Source organism: Anabas testudineus, chromosome 5 (assembly GCF_900324465.2).
Source record: "Anabas testudineus chromosome 5, fAnaTes1.2, whole genome shotgun sequence".
Taxonomy (NCBI): domain Eukaryota; kingdom Metazoa; phylum Chordata; class Actinopteri; order Anabantiformes; family Anabantidae; genus Anabas; species Anabas testudineus.
Genome location: NC_046614.1, coordinates 13,466,430 through 13,486,037, shown reverse-complemented (window position 1 = coordinate 13,486,037; position 19,608 = coordinate 13,466,430). Strand labels below are relative to the sequence as shown.

The 19,608-nt window shown below is 41.4% G+C and overlaps 3 protein-coding genes across 6 annotated transcripts; 2 read left to right on the top strand and 1 right to left on the bottom strand.

Annotated features, from left to right (window-relative positions):
- Nucleotides 1-124: 124 nt before the first annotated feature.
- On the top strand, nucleotides 125-6,434 carry LOC113154231 (glutamine-rich protein 1-like). Of its 2 annotated transcripts, none has more exons than XM_026348315.1 (12): nucleotides 125-281; nucleotides 1,279-1,538; nucleotides 1,652-1,726; nucleotides 2,329-2,466; nucleotides 2,563-3,459; nucleotides 3,826-3,985; nucleotides 4,157-4,311; nucleotides 4,392-4,506; nucleotides 4,586-4,694; nucleotides 4,802-4,953; nucleotides 5,052-5,142; nucleotides 5,237-6,434. In XM_026348315.1, the coding sequence occupies exons 2-12, from the start codon at nucleotides 1,290-1,292 to the stop codon at nucleotides 5,424-5,426; spliced, it is 2,331 nt and encodes a 776-aa protein (XP_026204100.1). In that variant the 5' UTR covers nucleotides 125-281; nucleotides 1,279-1,289; the 3' UTR covers nucleotides 5,427-6,434. The 2 variants fall into 2 exon arrangements, with proteins under 2 accessions (XP_026204100.1, XP_026204101.1); XM_026348316.1 differs by lacking the exon at nucleotides 125-281 and adding an exon at nucleotides 288-614.
- LOC113154243 (mitochondrial RNA pseudouridine synthase rpusd4-like) lies at nucleotides 6,283-9,090 on the bottom strand. Its single transcript, XM_026348332.1, has 6 exons — nucleotides 8,619-9,090; nucleotides 7,852-8,059; nucleotides 7,675-7,768; nucleotides 7,290-7,440; nucleotides 7,093-7,190; nucleotides 6,283-6,712 (listed from the first exon to the last, which is right to left on the bottom strand). The coding sequence occupies exons 1-6, from the start codon at nucleotides 9,067-9,069 to the stop codon at nucleotides 6,509-6,511; spliced, it is 1,206 nt and encodes a 401-aa protein (XP_026204117.1). The 5' UTR covers nucleotides 9,070-9,090; the 3' UTR covers nucleotides 6,283-6,508.
- An 889-nt stretch (nucleotides 9,091-9,979) lies between these two features.
- On the top strand, nucleotides 9,980-19,124 carry LOC113154246 (WD repeat-containing protein 82-like). 3 transcript variants are annotated; one of them, XM_026348339.1, is made up of 17 exons: nucleotides 9,980-10,321; nucleotides 10,494-10,594; nucleotides 10,833-10,899; nucleotides 11,146-11,245; nucleotides 11,522-11,638; nucleotides 11,758-11,913; nucleotides 12,027-12,096; nucleotides 12,184-12,326; nucleotides 15,612-15,785; nucleotides 16,098-16,193; nucleotides 16,276-16,380; nucleotides 16,478-16,492; nucleotides 16,585-16,626; nucleotides 16,724-16,849; nucleotides 17,048-17,198; nucleotides 17,921-18,042; nucleotides 18,165-19,124. In XM_026348339.1, exons 1-17 carry the CDS (start codon nucleotides 10,161-10,163, stop codon nucleotides 18,330-18,332), a joined length of 1,914 nt encoding a protein of 637 aa, XP_026204124.1. In that variant the 5' UTR covers nucleotides 9,980-10,160; the 3' UTR covers nucleotides 18,333-19,124. The 3 variants fall into 3 exon arrangements, with proteins under 3 accessions (XP_026204124.1, XP_026204123.1, XP_026204122.1); XM_026348337.1 differs by lacking the exons at nucleotides 9,980-10,321; nucleotides 10,494-10,594; nucleotides 10,833-10,899; ... (3 more) ...; nucleotides 12,027-12,096; nucleotides 12,184-12,326 and adding exons at nucleotides 14,365-14,645; nucleotides 15,418-15,495 and having other exon boundaries at nucleotides 15,607-15,785; XM_026348338.1 differs by lacking the exons at nucleotides 15,612-15,785; nucleotides 16,098-16,193; nucleotides 16,276-16,380; ... (4 more) ...; nucleotides 17,921-18,042; nucleotides 18,165-19,124 and adding an exon at nucleotides 12,419-12,677 and having other exon boundaries at nucleotides 9,996-10,321.
- The last annotated feature ends 484 nt before the right edge of the window (nucleotides 19,125-19,608 follow it).

The window sequence follows — 19,608 nt, the reverse complement described above, 5'->3', positions numbered from 1 at the left end:
GAGATGTTGTTGGTGCTTTTCACTGAAACAAACAGCACATTATACTTGTTACAGTTTGTGTCGTGTCGTTCACTAAACTGTGCATATGAATGTAATTTCTGCTTCTTTTCACAGCTGTGATGCTGCAGGTGTTTCCCTGCTGTAGGATGGGAGCTCCTGTTATCAGGACGGCTCAGCAGGCTGCAGAGGAGTCGCGTTGTTTTCGGGGCCTATACTTCCGTCATTGTATCTCTCACTGGATAAACACAGTGGACACGTTTCTTCATGTGTTGCCGTTTGCTGTAGGTTGCAGTGATATCGCTCTTATTTCTGCCGGATAGATACATACTGTATGTGCTTTGCTGGACCAGGGAAACTTGTTCGACACCAACATGAGCCTGGATCTCACCCTGAAATAAGCAGACGTCAGAGACCTCGCCTGCTCGCTGCTGCTGCTGCTGCTGTTCAATTTTATCGCAGTCTAATCATAGCATTGTTTGCGGGATTGCAGTTGTGCTACTTGTATTATGACGCGGAGTGAATGGCATGTTGGTGGTAGCTGTTAGACGTTTATCGCCTTTTTAGTTTTAAACACCGTGTCTTGGCGGAAAGGAGAGGATTTCATTTTATTTAAGGTAGCATGACAGGATCCGCAGCCATTGAGCTAGCTGTGTAGCTAACAGTAGCACTAGCTAGTTTGCGTCATGTGTTGGCTATGAATGGACTGTTGCTTTAATACTTGTTGGCTTATAATAGACAAACAATGTAACTTAATTACATAATGTTCAGTAGACATCACATTAGTATATGACGAAGTCGAATGCAGCTAGCTGTTGCTAACTAGCAGCTATCCATATGGGTAGTATCAAAACAGTGCTTTGCTAATATTGTGAAGCTAACTTGCTAACAGCTAAGTTAGCTAACGTTACAACGTAGACAGTGCTACAACACCGTCCAGAAAAGTAATGAAAACATACATGAGTGCCTTTATTAGTGGCTTTATGAACCTCTAAACGAAATTTGTCAAAATGAATACATATTTAGAGTATGTTTTGAGGCTTGACGTTAGGTGACTGTAATGTTACAAAAGTTCATAAAGGCGTAACATAGTTATTGTTTAATGAGCCCATATGCACTTTGACCCGTGTGCGTACTGTTATTCCAGTGTTTCCTATTTAATAAGCAATTTTCCAAACTTAGCAGTTTAAATGTGTCTGATATTGTACTTTTACAATCACCATGACCCGCATCATTATAAATGTAACTTATATTTTCTTTGTATTGATGTCATCTGTCTAGGTCAAGTGACAATGAATGAGCAGGAGAGTGGGGTGGTCTCGTTTGATGAGTATGTGCGGCAGAAGGCCCGCACTGTGCCTCAGCACAGGATGAAGGAGTTCCTAGACTCTCTTGCCAAGGGCCCAGAGGTGCTGCAGGAGTTCAGCCAACAGGGAGGGGCAGCCACCACCACAGCTATGGTGTACCAGCAACAGGGTACCAACTGTGTCTACGCGGACAGCACAGAGGTGGCTGGATCGCTCTTAGAGCTGGCTTGTCCTGTAAGACTGCATCTTTTTCATTGTGACTGTAGTTGTTGAATGATATTAGCGTGATTCTTCAGTGTGATGTAGTCTACAACACTTATTGTGTATGTGATCGTGTTTTATGGCAGGTACAGGTGACCTCAGCAGAGATTTCTCCTCAACTGTCAGTCCATCAGGGAACTGAACAGCAGCTCCAAGTGCAGGTAATGGCACTATCATTGCCTCATGCTATGTTTAAACGGCACATGACAGAGGGCGGCAGATCCTTGGTCATTACTCACTCTCATGGGACAAAATAAATGAGAAGGCTGTTTGGTATTTGAGTTAAAGTTAAATTCAGTGTAGTTGAACTTAGTTTGTTGTGTCAGCTCTGATTCCTGCATCTGTACAAGATGTAAGGAACTATTTAATGATCCAAATTACCATTGATTTCTCTCTGATATGATTATAGTGAATGAAGTAGCACGCTCACTTGATCCTTTCTTGATTTAATCTGCCTGCTCCCTGCTGGTTGTCTCGGGACATGTGCATGGCTACATATTCAAATGGGATCAGTCATTCATCTTTTCTCTACCGTTGCACATCTTACTACCTGTCCTTAAATGTATAAATATTGCTATAATATGTAGTTCTGTAACACATTTTGAAGCAGTGCAGCTTTATATGTTGTTGTTCAGCCATAATTCATTTGGGAATAAACTTTATTGTCTAAGTTAAGTTAGCAGTATACTTCAGTCTGTCAGTAAACATTGAGATAATTTGTTGGTGTGAGTTCTGTTATTTTTACTCTCCCAATTTGTACCAGGTTCAGATCCAGGAACAGCAGGGCCAAACAGTTAGTCAGGTTCTTCAGGTGGCCTCCCCTTCTCAGCAGGATCTGCAGGAAATCTCAACTGCTCAGCTTGTCCACCAGGGAGATCTCACAGAGGAGCAGCAGCAGCAGGTACTGTTTCAATTTCTATCACCATATCTCATCCATGTTATGTATTTCTGCGTTTTTTTTTTTTTTTGTTTTTTTAAACGCTGGCTGTCTTTACAGATCCAGGCACAGCTGGTTGCGGCTGTAGCTGGAGGACAACAAATCCAGTTGTCCAGTGGCCAACACATCCAGTTACAAGGAACACAGCATATTCAGCTGCCAGGTGGGCAGCAAATTCAACTTCAGGCTGGTCAACAGATTCACCTGCAGGGTGGTCAACAGATTCAGCTACAAGGTGGTCAACAGATTCAGCTACAAGGTGGTCAACAGATTCAGCTACAAGGTGGTCAACAGATTCAGCTACAAGGTGGCCAACAGATCCAGATCCAGACCATAGAGTCCATGTCTCCTCCTGAGCAACAAGCATGTCATAGGGAGGCAGAAAGGAGGTGTGGCACTGCCTCAACAGTTCTTCAACCAGCCAAGAAGCGTAAGGTGGATGTCCCTCTAGCGGTTTCCTATGCTGTTCCACAAGGCCAGCAGGTAGCCACAGTTCTGACAATCCCTCAAGGGCAGCAGCAAAGCTACGTCTCACTGCGACCAGATCTGCTCACAGTTGACAGTGCTCAACTGTACAGCACAACTGGAACAATCACAGGTCCCACGGGTGAGACCTGGACCATCCCTGTGTACTCTACTCCACAGCAGCAGGGTGTAACTCACATTGCCATACCACAGGAGACGTACAATACAGTGCAAGTTACCACCACCAATGGCAAGGACAAAATGTCCCCCAGTTCCTCATCAAGGTCCTCAAATTTGCAGCCAACCTCCACCGGGACACAGGAAGAAATAGTACAGACACTGTTCCCAGCGCAGTTCATGAACGGGAACATTCATATCCCTGTGGCAGTGCAGACTGTCGGAGGAACTTACAACACTACGCAGTCAGTGCACATATGGGACCCAAATCAACAACAAGGAGAAGAGGGACAGGAACAGCAGCTCCATCTGCAGGTTAGAACAGACGTCTTCCCTTCAAAGTATATTGCTTTGTATTATAGTTTTTAATAACACTGCATTAAAAGAATTGATAAATACTAATGTTGTCATGAAATACTAAGAATAGTACATGAAATCTGTTAACTCAAAGCTGCTGATGGTGTTTGCAACCTGTTGTTAGCCTGATGTTTGCTTTTGGAACTAGCACTATATAAATTCCTTGGTTTCCCAGTTCTTTTATCTGGTCCTTTTCAAACTGACTGGTCTTGGGAGAAAATCTTGAACATCACATGTCAGTTATCATCATGTAATGTGATCTATCCTCACTGCCCACTTTCCTAGAAAGCATTAAGTTTAATGTTTTATTTTGTTCTTGTGTAGGGTCAGATAGAAACGGAGGATCATGCTGAACAACCTACAGAGATTATGGTTCCTGTTTGTCTTAAGCCAGAGGAGGGCCTGGAGGTCTGGCGCCTCTGGGTGAAGCGAAAAAACACTGAGCTGAGTAAGCAGGAGAAGATAAAGCTTGCACCCATAGGACGTAAGTGAATTACAGTCATTTCAATGCTTACTCATAATTGACTTTTGTAGAACAATATCAATATCACACATTTCTCATCGGTAATAACCTTTGTTTTGCTTGAGAAATAAGCACATAAACCTTACAGTACTAATAAAAAATGTCTCTGCTCATCTGTGTGGCTGTTTCCAGGTCGCCAGCCTCTACGTTTTCAAGAAGACTTGGTGTCCAGTGCCGTAGCAGAGCTAAACTTGGGTCTTTCCCTGATGACGCAGGAGGCACGAGGATCAGCAGAAGAAGAATTTGCACCTGATATTCTATATTATGTCTTCTTGTGTATACAAAAGGTTGGTGTCAACCTGCTCAAACTAATTGGTGCAATATGCCACAAGACTGTCTTAAGTCAAAAATGTGTTTCCTTCAATAGTATCTCTCTGAAAATGGACGTGTGGACGACATTTTCTCTGATCCATATTACGAACGTTTCTGTGGGTGTTTACACAAAATCTTGGATGGTTGGAAGCCCAGTATCCACCCCTTAGGTATGAAATCATCAGCATTCACAATTTCACTTTTTTTTTTTTTTAAAGAAGGTTACCAATTATGTGTCCTCACCTTTAGGTTATGTTATTCCAAGTCATGTGACAGAGGAGATGCTGTGGGAGTGTAAACAGCTTGGTGCGCATTCACCTGCAACACTGCTCACAACTCTAATGTACTTCAACAATAAGTAAGTAATCATCATTCTGTGCTAATCATCCACAGCAGCTCTTTAATGACTCAAAGATATTTTAGATATAAATACTGAGTGTGGTAAAAGAAATATTTTTGTCACAGGTATTTCCGCCTGATAACACCCGAACAGCACATGAAAGTAGCTTTCTCTAAGGTGTTAAGACACACAAGGAAGAACCCCACTAATGCCAAGGACAAAGCAACAACTATCCGGCTTCTCAGAGGACAAGGTTCACACAGTGCTGGACAAAAAGGTCCTTAAAACAGGAGGCTTTATGTTTAAATCTTGCTATGAATCAAAACCATGACCAGTAGAAATTCCTGTTCCTGACATCTTCCATATCTGCTTCAGGAACCGATGACATGTATGAAGAGCAGGTGGAGGATCCTGAGAGTCCTCTTCGTTGTCCCATTAAACTTTACGACTTTTACCTCTTTAAATGGTGAGTGGCACTCAGATAAAAAAAAAAATCCTGTTTAAGGTGAATCATTCTCCAGTTTTCACACAAAAAACTTGACTCCTCTTTCTTTTACTAGTCCTCAGAGCGTTAAAGGGCGTAACGATGCATATTACATGACCCCAGAGCCCGTTGTCGCTCCTAACAGCCCGATGTGGTACTCGTCTCAGCCCCTCACGAGTCAGCAAGTGGAGCGCACGCTGGCTCGCATCATCGTGGTCCGAGAGATCCAGGAAATCATCGGCACTGATCTGGAGAATGTGGGCTAATCTGAAAGGACTGGCTGGACTGATGGGAACTAGTTCTCCAGTCACTGATTGTCGGCTATGCAGTACCCACCCTGACTGTATAAACCTCACACCATCTCGAAGCAGAACATCTGAAACAATCATTTTTTCCTTCTGGGGAGAGATGGCCCTCAAGAGTTTTGTCATTTTATATTTTCTGTTCTCAGCTGATTGGAGTGCACTGTTCATTCAACTACTTTTTATAAGCCATGGCCTCTGAAACCTCTGAATTAACCGAGGCTTTAGTCTCACCACAGCTGGATTATAAGCAGAGCAGAGGTGGTACATTTTTCTGTTAAAGTCAATCTTATCAATATGATAATAGAATATTTAACCATTCGCCTCTTAACCTCAGAGACAGTTAACCATGTTTTCTCTTCTAGGTCCCACTATGATATATCGTAATGGACAATTACAGGGACCATGGTTCACGACTTTTGTATACTGACTGCATTTTGAATCATGTATTGATATGTTCAAAGTTGAAGAACCTGTGCCTGTTTTTTCAAAAATGACGTCATAATTTATGCTTGTGGATCATTGAGTGAGTTAAACCTCAGATTCAAGTGCTATATTATAGTCATTCAGGAGATTGGGAGCATTTCTCTCAGGTCAGCACTAGTGATCAAGACTCTCATCAACTCTTTTGCCAACTTATTCCCGTATGTATGTATAGCAGGGTTATGGCTTAAACAGGATATACACATTTTTAGCTAATGCAGTATTAATCCCTGTATCAAGACTCATGTCAAGCAGCTCAAAAATAAGAAGTATTTACAACTTATTATTATAGCTTATTGGTATTTCTACAGAAACGACGCATGCAGATTAACAACACTGACGGTTGTAATACGTTTATTACTAAAATGAGTTACTGTATATAGCACTGTACAGTCATTTATTTTTACACATTCCTCTGTTTGAAGATTTTACACAACAGCCCTTATAAAAACTCAGTGTAATATAATTAAATCTTCCATTTAATTTAAATGGTTATGCACTTTTTCAACTGATGTCCAGTACTTCCAGACATCCACAGGTTTAGGATATAACTTAAGATGTGTTTATTTATCGTCCTTTCTATCAGTGACGGTTAAATCCAGTCGTTTCAGTGTTTGTGTGAAATATTTAGGCACGGGACAAGACACGTTGATGTCTCCTTGACTAGCTCCAGAAAGTATCAGTTGTCGAGAGTGCAAATGAAGAGGGAGATGACGTACTTTGCTCTGTTCCAGTCCAAGCTTTCCCAACACGTGTTCAGGTAATTTCTGTGGACCAAAATCTACGTTTAGTTTTTTAAAACAGGACAAAAAGCCCTAACAGAAATATAGAAGTTACTGTTCTATGTGTAATAATGCACCTCAGTGCAAGCAACAAAACCCTCATTGCAGTGAATAAGTTAATTTAGATTATTAAATTAAAAAAAAAATTTCTTGGGACAGTTGCTGCTTTTTGCTAGAAGGAGACTAAGATATAATGGACAATCACACAAGCCGCAGTATCTCCCAGCAAAACAAGAGACCTAGCCACCAAGCTGTTGGCAGCATCTCACCAGGACATCTGGTCTGAACCTTTGTTTCTTTTTAATTATTACTTTTTCTTTGAGGGTACTCTGTTTGCTGTCGTGTATTGAAGACATGTATCCTACCTGTGGTGCCAGTTTGCTCCAGTGGGAATATTTATGATCACCAAGAATGGGACATGCAAGAGCAAATGCCATGTGGACTCTCATCTGGTGCTTCCCTCCTGTGGAAACGAAAACAATTAGATATGAATAAGTATCACAACATGTAACGTGTCCCAAACTGAGAAGTTCCTCAAAAGCTCAGTTTTATTTTTCTTTACCAGTAAAAGGTTGGAGCTCCACGAGGCTGCAACCCCTGCTGCTGTCCAGGACTCTGTACTTGGTCACTGCAGGATGAGCTTCACGATGGGCTCGCACTTTAGTCAAACCATCACCTGCATCGTTCACTTTGAAAAGAGGACTCAGCGCCATCTGAAAGGTATAAAACGTGATGAGATTGGAGAAACATACAGCAACATGTCACAGTCACGCTAATAGTCGTTAATGTTTGTAGGAGCTAATATAGGTGAACAAGTCACCATGATCGGCAAAAGTATTTATTTATTCAGTACACAGTATAATGTGTTCACATTACAACCATTAAAGCATTCATTTTGTGCCATTTGACAGATGGTTACAGCAGCAACAACACAGAAGAAGAGACACCTTGTAATGGGGCCGAGGGCCTGTGACCTCTCTCTCTATGATGGGAATGTCGATCACTCCTTCAGATGGCACAGGTACGCCGACTGCGACAACCCTGAGGAAGAACAGTAAATATTAAGCATCATTACTCATCAAAGGAAAAAACTAACTGTCCTGTATCAACACTCTGCTTCTCACCAGTATTTTCTCTGCACTTGATTGTTTCTGTGCAGGTTGAGTATGTGCTCCGCTGCCTCTTCACTCCTGGCCAGTAGAAGAACCCCTGTTGTCTCTTTCTCCAGTCCCAGGCAGGGAAACAACTGAGAACCAGTCTTGATCTTGTTCCCCTCCATCATTTTAGAGAGAACAGGAAGCACAGAGGTGATGGATGTGACCCTGGAGTCGTCTGAGAGAAAACGACAACAGCAATTCCACGTGTTAGTCTCCAGATAAGCCAAGATTTGTTGCAGTGTTACTGGAGAATAGTGACTCAGTCCAGACTCAGTGTGCAGTTCATAAATAATGCAGTAGGCAAAAATTAATACAGCTGTAGCTGAAATGTATATCTGTCATTTTCTATTCATCTGCGTTCCAAAACACAAAGACATTCAATCTCCAGTGACAGTAAACTGTGGAGAGTTCAAACAATTGCGTTACTTAACAATTGTAATGTGTTTTAATATGAATAAATTCTGGTTCATGTAAATTTACAGTTTTTCTGTGTTATATATAAATTTTTATATTTTTAAAGATGTTATCTTGAGTCTCAGACGTTTACCATTTAACTTTTATGTTTCACAGATTAAACAATTCATTACTAATAAACATTTAGGTTAAAGACAGAGCATTGGTGGCATTGTTACAGGACTCACATGATTAAACCATGTCCTGTGAATTCACTGACTCCACACTTCTCTCCCTGTACTACTTGTTCAGAGTGATCCAGTTTTAGACAGACTGTTTACCTCGGACCGGGACACCATAGGGTTTATTGATGACCACCAGGTCTTTGTCCTGGTACAGCACGCTTCTGTGGAGGTGTCTGGCCAGCACGTTGGGATGAACATGTTGCAGCTGCAGACTGAACCGTTTCAGCTCCGCCACCCTCCTCTGCTGGTCGGACACCGGGACCTCTGCAGCCTGGGACTTCGCCTTCTCCTGCTGCACTTTCCGGGCCAGGTCGATCGCTCTCAGTCGGGGTTTCTCGCTCGTTTCGGAGCCTGGTGCGTGTTTAGCCGCAGTGCTCTGACCCCGGCTGTGGGACGGTGTCTGCGGACACCGGTGACAGCTGCTCCGCGGTTTGACCCGAGAGATGAGGGCGTTAAAGCCGGAGCTCCAGTCTCCAGTACAGGCTGCTCTCCTACAGATGTTCATGGTCGTTGACATGAGAAACGTCCCCGAACTTAGAGGAAACATGCTGAGCTCTCCATTGAATCACATCCGGGTCGAGCCTTTCAAAATAACAGCAAAAAAAAAAACCACAAATTATGTTACAGCCGTTTTGAACAATATAGATTTGTATTAATTCCACATAAAACTGGCATTTGTTGTCCAAATATATATATATATATATATTTAATGGAAATATTAAAAGTGAAGTGATATAGATTAATATTTATTCATATAACTAATACAACTAATATAAAATATGCTGAATTTCTTTATGCATCTCTTTACAAACTTTATTTGCAAACATGTTTTAATCATCGACTGTATGGTTTTAATACACTGCATACTCCATAAGTAATAGTGATAGTACAAAAATAGCAATTTTTGTACGTTTAATAAATACAACAAATGAAAGGCAAAGATAAATAAGCTACAAATAGATTACAGATAAAAATGTTACTCTAGTGTTTCACAGCTTCAGGACTGTTTCATTGTGTTCAGGTAGGGTTTAGATTTTAAAATAGTTAGTGTTGGACACCAAAGGTTTGTGTTATATATGTATTCTGTTTATCTAAATGTGAGGCCAACCTTCACCTAAACAACAATAACAACTTTCAAATAATCCAACAAATGACAACAATCTTTTGTGCATACAGCTTATAAATAAAAAATTCAAATAGAAGTACGCCAAGTGGGGCCATAAAGAAAAATAATTATACATAAACGCTGACAGATGTTATATATTATCCCAGTTCTTTTTTAAATGTGATCATCTATAGACTGGCTGTATTGATTATGTATTTAATGTATAAATAGGAACATAAATAAAACTCAATAAAAAGACAACAGCAGCAGTTTCCTGTGGTCTGTCGTTATTTCCTTTTTCTAAAAACAGGTATGCTCGCTTCTTATGTTTCCACAGCCCGTTGTAGCCACTGGCTCTGACTACAATGGCGACTGTAAAAACACCGCCCAACTGGTAGATAGTGATGAACAAACCGAACGCACCGTATTGTAGGTTGATATTTAGTTGCATGTTGTAAATTGTGCTTTTGTCCAAACGAAAATGTAGCGATTGAATTCTGTCCAGGGATCTGAAGAGAGCGGGAGCTGCAGCCATGAAGGTCACAGACAGCGTGTTGAGGAGTTTCAGGGTCGCAAGGACGTACAGAGAAAATTCACAGAAAATCAACTGTGTGGATTATTGCCCCAGTGGGGAGAATGCAATATCAAGCAGCGACGACGACCGCATAGTGTTATATGACATCCGAGAGGGAAAGTAAGTCCCTGTTACTTCCATTAAAACTAATAGTAAGAGTGTAAAACCTTTATGATTGAAGTCATACATGCAAGCATATAGTGTAACATTTCCCTGTTTGGATGAACGGGAGTGCAGCAGCCTACCTGTGCTCTGAGATGACCAGTTAAAAGCCTGATGTGTCCCCTGTCAGACCCAAACGGACCCTGTTCAGCAAGAAGTATGGAGCAGACCTCATCCGCTACACTCATGGAGACACACAGACCGTGATCTACAGCTCCAACAAACTAGATGGTATCTCCACATGTGTTGTACCTGTCCTGTTGTTTGGTGCTGATTTAGTTTATTTGTGTGAATGATTTAACCTGTTCGGTTCTGCTACACAGCCCAAACATCTGTACAGTCCCTGATAAAGAAATGGTAACAACTCACAGTCACCAAGCAGCAAGTGCACATCTGGATTAGAAGTTGACTCCACAGATGTGTGTTCTGCTCAGCTTTCGTGCATAATATATAGTTTTGTGTCTTGTAGACACCATTCGATACCTGTCGCTCACCGACAACAAGTACATCAGGTATTTCCCTGGTCACACTGCAAGGTGAGTAAATGTCACCATCTGGACCAACCAGCATTCAAAGGAGCAATAGAAGTGTAGTGTTATTTATACAGGTGTTATGGTGAATATGTTTATTTTTATGGCCCTGTCATGTGCTCGAGGGTTAATTAGAGCCAGGAGAACTACCTAGATTCTTCAAGAACATTAGTATATTTACATCTGTTGCCCCCGTCCTCCACGGGACCCCCGTTACATCTCACGTTGTTGTTTGTTTTGTTTGTTTTCCAGAGTTACTGCTCTCTCCATGTCCCCCGTGGATGACACGTTTATCTCAGGCTCATTGGATAAGACAATCCGAATCTGGGACCTGCGCTCTCCAAACTGTCAGGTGAGTTTATTGTGAACGGGCTGAAAAATGACTGCACATTAAGGTGTGAATATCTCAGTAGTTACCAAACCTCGTGTTGATCAGCATTTGTCTTGTGACCACTGGGTGTCCCCAACCTGCTACACTTGGATCTCTCTTCTCAGATGTAAAACATACATTAATTAAAACACAACAGTCAAACACAGAATGCTGTAAATAAAGACTAAATGGAGAAAATAGCATATAAACTGTGTTAACTGGATCGAGGATCTCTTTTTCTTTGTGTTTTTATTTCAGGGTTTGACAAATCCACTGGGGAAACCTGTATGTTCCTTTGACCCTGATGGCCTGATATTTGCTGCAGGTGTAGAATCACAGGCTATTAAACTGTACGACCTCCGTGCTTTTGACAAGGTGAAACTCAAGTTTAGAGTGTTGAAAGTTTGTGTTTCTGCTCGGCGATATTAATTAGGGAGTCGATCTTTAAAAATCACGATTGTCTTTTGTGATATGTTAAATCTTTATGTGAACAGGGTCCGTTTGCCTCCTTTGAGACGAGGTTCAACCGTGTCTGTGACTGGACGGGACTGAAGTTCAGCAACGACGGGAAACAGATTCTCATCTCTACAAATGGAGGGATGATCCGTGTCCTTAACGCTTTCAGTGGATCTGTGCTGCACACGTTTTCTGTAAGAGTACATCAATTAAATTGCCACAAGCCTGTGCCACAATCTGTTTCTACTGTATATTAGTACGATTCATTCATTCAGCTGAAGGTTTTCATATCTTTGCTCATTTTAAGGGCTACAATAACAGTAAAGGCATCTCCCTGGAGGCCTGTTTCACTCCTGACTCACAGTTTGTCATGATCGGTGAGCTAAAATTCCTCAGCTTTCTATTTGGTTCTCTTTCTGTGACTTCTCCGTCGTGACTGTATTTAAACGCATCTTGCTGTGCAGGCTCAGAAGACGGGAGGGTCCACGTCTGGAGCACTGAGAGTGGGATGAAGGTGGCAGTGCTGGATGGGAAACATCCAGGACCCATCAACACTCTGCAGTTTAATCCCAGATACATGACGTTTGCCAGCGCCTGCACCAACATGGTGAGATGATCAAACACACTAAATGAACTGCTGCTCGACAAACCTCCATGAACAGAGTGCTGATTTTTACTTTCTTCTTCTTCTCCTAACAGACATTTTGGCTCCCGTGCGTCGATGACTTATAGATGAACTTTGCCATCATACAGTCATGTGGGATAAATTTAATGTGTTCAGTTGCCATTTTTAAAGAACCATCATTGCACAGTAGTATTTACAGTAAAAACTCTTTTTATTAGACTTTTACCAACAGCGTTTTAAGGCCTGATGCACCTGCGGCAGAACAGAATCACATACTGTATACCTCATGTGTCGTGACATTTGATCTAATTCATCATATTTGTTTTTATTGTTTTACATATTTCACAATAAATAGTTTTACAAATAAAATACAAGTTGCAGTTTCTTCCATGGTTCCTTATTTTTCTACATACATTTATTTGCATTGTTGCTTAATCTGATCAACAAATTCAGTAAATGGTCAAAAACTTGAATTTCCCCCGGGCCAAAGGGAGGACTTCCTGTTGGTGGCTTTGCCCAAACGACAAAACCAGCAAATGTTTGTCTAGAAGATAGAAACTGGACTTCTTTCTCTTACTTTGAAACATTTTCATTTGAAATCTCTTACACCCTCCTCAAAACATCCATCTTCTCTGTCCAAAATATTTGACATCAACATGTGTCCTCTCTCCTTAAAGGGACACTGCTGATTCTGGTCCGGCTCTAAACACCTTTCACTGCTGAATATACATTATGTACACTGTATAGCTCTTCACTGAGACCACAGAACCAGCATTAGCAGTGTACCTTCGTCTGAAGGACAGTGGACACTGTTCTGAAAGAGGTCCAGTTATGTGGATAAACCTTAATCTTGAAAAATGTTCACGTCGCCCACGACAAGAGTCAAATAAAAGCACAATTGAAAAGTCAGAATTGGGACAAGTTGAGTAATTGTTGCATGAAAAAATGAACAACTTACTTATTATTTACCAGCAATTTTTGCAGATTAAATTTCTGTGAATTTACATATAAAGTTCTCATTTCAGCTTTATATGTAATCATTAAATATGACAGGTTTTTCTTTCACAATTTGAGAGTTGACACATTAAACACAGTGAATGATGCTGTAAGGTCATTTTAAATGGATCTATTGCCGGTTCACACAACAATGACATATCACTTACAGGAGCTCACTTACAGTAAAAGATGCAAACAGAAGTTCACTCAGTCAGTAAACCAATCTGCAAACACACACACACACACACACACAGGAGAGAGAAACACAGGGCAGCATTAATCAGATCGATGAATGGGTGTTTTTTTTGTTTACTTAAAGTGTGTCTTCCTGAAATAGAGGAGGGGGAGGGGGCTCTGTTGAATAATGTATAGATGCTTGGGTTGTGTACTCACCACTGAGTGAATAATGGATGATTCCCATCACAGGTAACCTCACAGGTACACACTTATCTTTCTCTCACCCACCTCCAAGTATGTGTGTGACCACCTGAGGTGCCTGAAGGTTGAGAGAGAGAGAGGTTCTGGTCGTCTGATTCTTATCAACCTAACCCTGCACTATACAGACTGTTGTATCCTGTGTGTGTTTTCTATTTTCTAAGGAACTGGCCTCATTCTTATATTTTACAAGGTGCAGGTGTTGATTGAAACACCAGCCTCGTTCTCACCTTTTCATGAAATTTTTATCACAACCTTGTCAGTCAATATGCACAAAACTCACTGACTACAAATACCTGAAACCCCCCCACTTTACGGTCCAGGCAACAATGTTGAAATGTAGCGGTCAGATTCATGCTTGGTGTCACGTTTCTGTGACCAGGCGGCTGGAATTTGAGCTGATGGGCCACCTTATATGAACGAGTGATAAAATGTCGTTACTCTCCAACAAGACACTGATGTCGTGAACAGTGGATTTCTACACAGCTTGGTTTGTCCCTCACGCACAGGACAGTGTTTGAACTGAGGAAGTGTCCCCACCCACAAGACCTTTCTAAGTTGTGGTCATCGACACGCAAAGAGCTTTAGATCAGTGGTTAGGGTGGCATATCCACTGACAGGCCTGTTATTACTCATCAGACACAGTTCCGCAGATTGTATTTCAAGTGTTAGGAGTCTCCCAAGTCACCCTCGAGGAGTTTATGTCACCAGTGTGCGTGGGTCTATCTGTCTGCCATCAGTGGAGAGGCATCCTACCTGCAGAGCGAGAAGAACGAAGACACGGAGACCTGGACCTGGTCATTCTTGAATGAGAGTGTGAAGAGGTGAAAACTGACTGCCAAAAGATGTCACACCAAACTGGAATTAACGGTAAGTTCGGATCATTTTCATAAAGCTGAAGGCTGTTTTAGTCGACTTGTCTCCGACTTGTTTCCACATTCTCTTTAGATGCTTTTTCATTTTCTTTTTTGATCTTTGAATTGTGATGTTGCAAATAATGCATCCTCACAATCTTACTGGTGAGCTATTTTATGATGATGTAAAGATAGTTGTGGACAAAGCTGCACATCAATAACACTGAACGCCTCTTTTAGACCAAGATGCACTTTGAATGTTTGACTTTGCTACTGAGACAAGTAATGAGATTTAGCGCTTATCTTTAAATGCTACATACATACATATATATATATATATGTGTGTGTGTGTGTGTGTGTGTGTGTGTGTTATGGCATTTGGTAATTGGAGTATAGGGGGACAGGTTTGGCGGAAGCATACCTCTCTCACCTTTCTCACCTGATCTTGCATCATTTATAAGACCGCTGTGTTTGGTAACCATGGTGAGAAGGAAGGAAGGAGTTTAACAAATAGCTAAATCAGGTTTTAAGCAGCAAACCACCCTTCATGTAAACCTGCAGAATAATGAGGTTGTTCTAATACTTCAAACTCAAACTTCTCAGTGATTATTTCATGCATATGTTCCCTGTCTAAGTCACTTCAGGTGACAGCGTGACTGCCTGGCAGTGGATCAAATTTTCTCCCTGAAGTGGAGTCTCAGGTTCTTACTTACCCAACTCTGTCTCTAATGCCGTCAACCCCCCCATCCCCAGTTTTGACTTGTCTGCCTTATATCTGGTTACTTTAGCAACATCTGAGCTGAAAGAGTTTCTGGCTCAAGCAAGGGGAGGTGCCATCAGAATAATGAAGATTGTCATCAGAAATGGTAAACACGAGTTGAGTTGTTTCCTCCATTGAGAAACATCTGACACAAGTAACCTTTCAGCTGACTCGTTAGCCGCGAGAGGAGTTTGCTAATACACATGTCTGTCTGCAGAAGAGTTGGTGCTAGATTCATGCAGAGAGCCTGCACAGAGCTGGGACAAAGACTATGATCAGTTCCTGCTTCCTCTGCTCACACCTCAGGAGCCGTGCTACATCCTCTACCGCCTGGACTCCCAGAATGCACAGGGATACGAGTGGATCTTCATCGCCTGGTCACCTGACCAGTCACCAGTATGTGGAGATGCTGATTACTGTAAACTGAGAATAAGTGATACTTTAAAAAAAGGTTTTAGAAAAATAAATAAATAAGTAAGTTGTCTTTGCATACAAAAACAAACTTAACGCAGGTTTAGGTTTGGATTGTTGTTAACATTAGTGACCACAAAGATATGTAAATTAAACAATATATATACAATTATTATACATTTACTGATATATATGAGGAACCTGGTGCTCTGTCTAAAAAATAAAAATAAATATGAAAACATAAAATAAATATGAGCAAAAATAAAAAAGAAACCTGTCTGTTGTGTCATCCTGCAGGTGCGGCAGAAGATGATGTACGCAGCGACACGTGCCACTCTGAAGAAAGAGTTTGGAGGAGGTCACATCAGGGACGAAATATTTGGCACAGTTGAGGTTGGTAAAATGTCTTTGTTATGAAGACTGATGACTGAATGTGAGTGATCTACAATCCTGCTTGTCCCCTGTCTGTTTGTAGGAGGACCTGTGCTTTCAGGGCTACCTCCGACACATGTCCTCCCGCTCCTCTCCAGCTCCACTCACAGCAGCCGAGCAGGAATTACAACGAATTAAAGTCACAGAGGTAGGAACTGTGTGAATATGACATCAACCACATCATACTTTATGTACTGTATGTTATTTGAACTCACTCTGTATTCTTCAACTTTTTATACCCGCAGGATAAAGTTGTATGGGTTTGTAGATTTTCCTTCTAATACAAATTTAAGCATTTGAGCATGAAGAAGAGCGAGGAGACAGATTTGAAAACTGTCTCTTATTTCCACAGGATGAACGCAGACGGATTGGGACTCCAACTGCGCGAGCGAGGGTTTGTTCAGTCCTCTACATAGATGTTTGACCCACTGCGTTTTAATTGTCTGGTTTGTCATATCAACACTGAGTTTTTTTGTGTTTTGTTCTTGCAGGTTACAATGGAGTTTGGCATAGACAAAAGGGCACAGGCTCTTCAGGGCCTTGCATTCCCATTACAAGAAGAGGCCAAACGAGCTCTGCAGCAACTCAAGCAGAAGCGTATCAACTACATACAGCTGGTGAGTCCTGACAGAAATTCCTTATCGCTAATCACACAGTGTGTCACGGGGAACATACTTTCATCTCATTCATTCCTGTAAATGAAAATAAGCTGTAAGGATCTATTTTAAAAACAACGTTTCCAGTGAAATACGGAGAAACCTGCAGTGCCTGACTTGACCACTAACCAAAGCTTGTTTGTGTATGTTGTGTCACAGCGGCTGGATGTAGAGAAAGAGACCATTGAGCTGGTTCACACCAAACCTACAGAAACCCGTGAGCTTCCCTACAGGATTCCCACAGATTCACCCAGATATCACTTCTTCGTCTTCAAACATTCCCATCAGGGTCAGCTGCAGGAAGCACTGGGTCAGTTCAGTGTTGAACTAATGCAGGAAAGAAACACACATGAAGTTCTTTACATGTTGAGCATTTTTCTTTAACCTCTAACCTTCCCTGTAACCTGCCTAACCTTCATGTGGATGCTCTGACTAAAGGCTTCTTGAACACTGAGTCGATATTTGTCTTAGAGAACCTTCACCTCTTAGTGGCTCCCGCAGCAAGTCTTTATTTTTATATAAATACTACATCAAATGTCTTTGCGCAATTTGGAAAGGGTTCACTCTTAATGAAAAATCTACTGAGAATTATACAGAGATGTTCCTCTTATCTCTACAGAGCTTTGCAGTCTTTCAGTGTTTTGTTTTTGTGGTTCATAACTGCAGCGGCAGCTCATTTCAGTGGAAGCAATTCACAAACCCACAGTATGCTAAACAGTACCGAGCTAAAAGGAGAGTGAATGTTTGTCAGATGGACATATAAATGACTTCCAAAGAAAGCTAGAGCTGCTCCATGCCTGCGGGGTGTGTAAATAGTCAGTTGTTTGCCTTATCAACTTTATAAAGTGTTGATGTGTTAGGATGCTGTTAAAGACCTGAATGACCTGTGTCAGGTTTCTGTGTCATCGTCCAAGGAGCTAAGACATTATGCATTATGCATGCAGAAATTATATAGCAGAAATTATGATTACAATTAATCTTGTAAAGTAGAAAGTATCAGCTGCTTAACTAAAGACTTCATACTTCTTCTAGTGTTTATATATTCGATGCCTGGCTACACCTGTAGCATCAAGGAAAGGATGTTGTACTCCAGCTGTAAGAACAGGTTACTGGATGAGGTGGAGAGAGACTACCAGCTGGAGGTCACCAAAAAGGTAGAGCTCGACTAAACCTACAAACTGCTAAAGACTAGAGATTATGAGAAATATTATTCATCATAGTGAAAAGTGTAGTGATGAACCTGTGTAATATTCTGTGTGTGCGTGTGTGGGCACAGATGGAGATAGACAGCGGTGACGGCCTGACAGAAGACTTCTTGTACGAGGAAGTCCACCCGATGGAGCACACCTTAAAGCAGGCTTTTGCAAAGCCCCGTGGACCAGGAGGGAAAAGGGGCAACAAACGCCTGATCAAGGGTGCAGGGGAGAACGGAGAGGAAAGTTAGACACTGTACAAACACAAAGTGACCCATAACTATGAATTAACTTATTTTAATGTTTAGTTTCTAGCCATTCCTTCTTTATTTGTACTACTACACTGTATAAAACAGGGAAATTATATGATTATAACACTGAACAATTATATTATATTGAATATGACACTGCAGCCAGCAGCTGTTTAGCTCAGGTTAGCATGAAACAAGAAACAACAAAAGGGCCAGGCCTTGTCTAAAGTAATAATATCCACCCACAGTGGACATACTACTTTTTAATTTGTTTTACTGGTACACATACCAAAGTGTAACATGGCAAGTGTGGTTTTATGAGTGTTCATGTGCTTGGCTCTTTCTTGGATGGCAGCATTGATTCATTGGAGTCTTATCAGGCAACCAGTGGAAACTTCAGATGAAAACAGCACGTTTAGGGTCTAAATGTTTCTCGTGAGAGTAGTTTCACTATTTTCTAAATGTATTTACATTTGCCAATTACTCTCAAAGTTGAGGGCAATATTTCTCATTTGAGTTGCCTTCTTTTGTCAATGCTCCAGTCTGGGGAATTAGTTGCTTCACTGTTCTTTTGACTACAAATAATCTAATCAGGATCCCTGGGAAATGTCTGTTTTAGGTGGATTGCCCTTTATATTGCCAGTAATAGGCCTATACTGTGCCCATGGTTCACTCTTTACCACATGTACATTCATCATCATCGCTTTTACAGTCGTCTTCTTCACACACAACCTCAGTGTTTGATGAAGGCTTGTTGTTTTGCACGGTCCTACAATAAAATATTTTCTTTACTTTATTGTGTTAGCGTCCTTCTCTCTCTTTCTTATTTTGTGTGTGTGTGTGTGTGTGTGTGTGTGTGTGTGTGTGTGTGTGTGTGTGTGTGTGTGTGTGTGTGTGACATCCTATAGTCGTGCAAGCCAGCCAGCAGCAGGGATCACAGCTCAGTAGTAGAGGTCAGTCTGTTGTGTGTGTTTTCCAGGAAGGTGCTTTACTCAGAAGCCTTCAGCTGTGTGTTCTGCTGCTTTCATACCTCACAGGAAAGACTATTTTTTCTTGGAAACACAGTCAGAGCCGAGTGGCAGTTTCAAGTGGTGATTATCTCTGTACATGGGAATTGTGCAGTGGATGGCAAACCTTGACTTTTCAAACACATCCTGACTTCAGTTTAGTTCATTTCCTGGAAAACAAATCGACAGTTTCCACCACCAAAGCATGATATATAAAATATAAAGAGACATAACCATTAGGTTTCAAATTGTGCTGAATGGCCTGAAGA

What these genes read in the sequence shown, in the direction of transcription:
- LOC113154246 (XM_026348339.1), top strand. Translation starts at nt 10,161, where the DNA reads ATGAAGGTCACAGACAGCGTGTTGAGGAGTTTCAGGGTCGCAAGGACG. An exon ending in TGCGCTCTCCAAACTGTCAG is followed by an intron (nt 11,246 to 11,521) that starts GTGAGTTTATTG and finishes TTTTTATTTCAG; the next exon opens with GGTTTGACAAATCCACTGGG. An exon ending in AGCTGGAGGTCACCAAAAAG is followed by an intron (nt 18,043 to 18,164) that starts GTAGAGCTCGAC and finishes GTGTGGGCACAG; the next exon opens with ATGGAGATAGACAGCGGTGA.
- LOC113154231 (XM_026348315.1), top strand. Translation starts at nt 1,290, where the DNA reads ATGAATGAGCAGGAGAGTGGGGTGGTCTCGTTTGATGAGTATGTGCGG. An exon ending in TCTTAGAGCTGGCTTGTCCT is followed by an intron (nt 1,539 to 1,651) that starts GTAAGACTGCAT and finishes GTTTTATGGCAG; the next exon opens with GTACAGGTGACCTCAGCAGA. An exon ending in AACAGCAGCTCCATCTGCAG is followed by an intron (nt 3,460 to 3,825) that starts GTTAGAACAGAC and finishes GTTCTTGTGTAG; the next exon opens with GGTCAGATAGAAACGGAGGA.
- LOC113154243 (XM_026348332.1), bottom strand. Translation starts at nt 9,069, where the DNA reads ATGTTTCCTCTAAGTTCGGGGACGTTTCTCATGTCAACGACCATGAAC. An exon ending in GGAGCTCCAACCTTTTACTG is followed by an intron (nt 7,191 to 7,289) that starts GTAAAGAAAAAT and finishes TCGTTTCCACAG; the next exon opens with GAGGGAAGCACCAGATGAGA. An exon ending in GGAGCAAACTGGCACCACAG is followed by an intron (nt 6,713 to 7,092) that starts GTAGGATACATG and finishes TTTGGTCCACAG; the next exon opens with AAATTACCTGAACACGTGTT.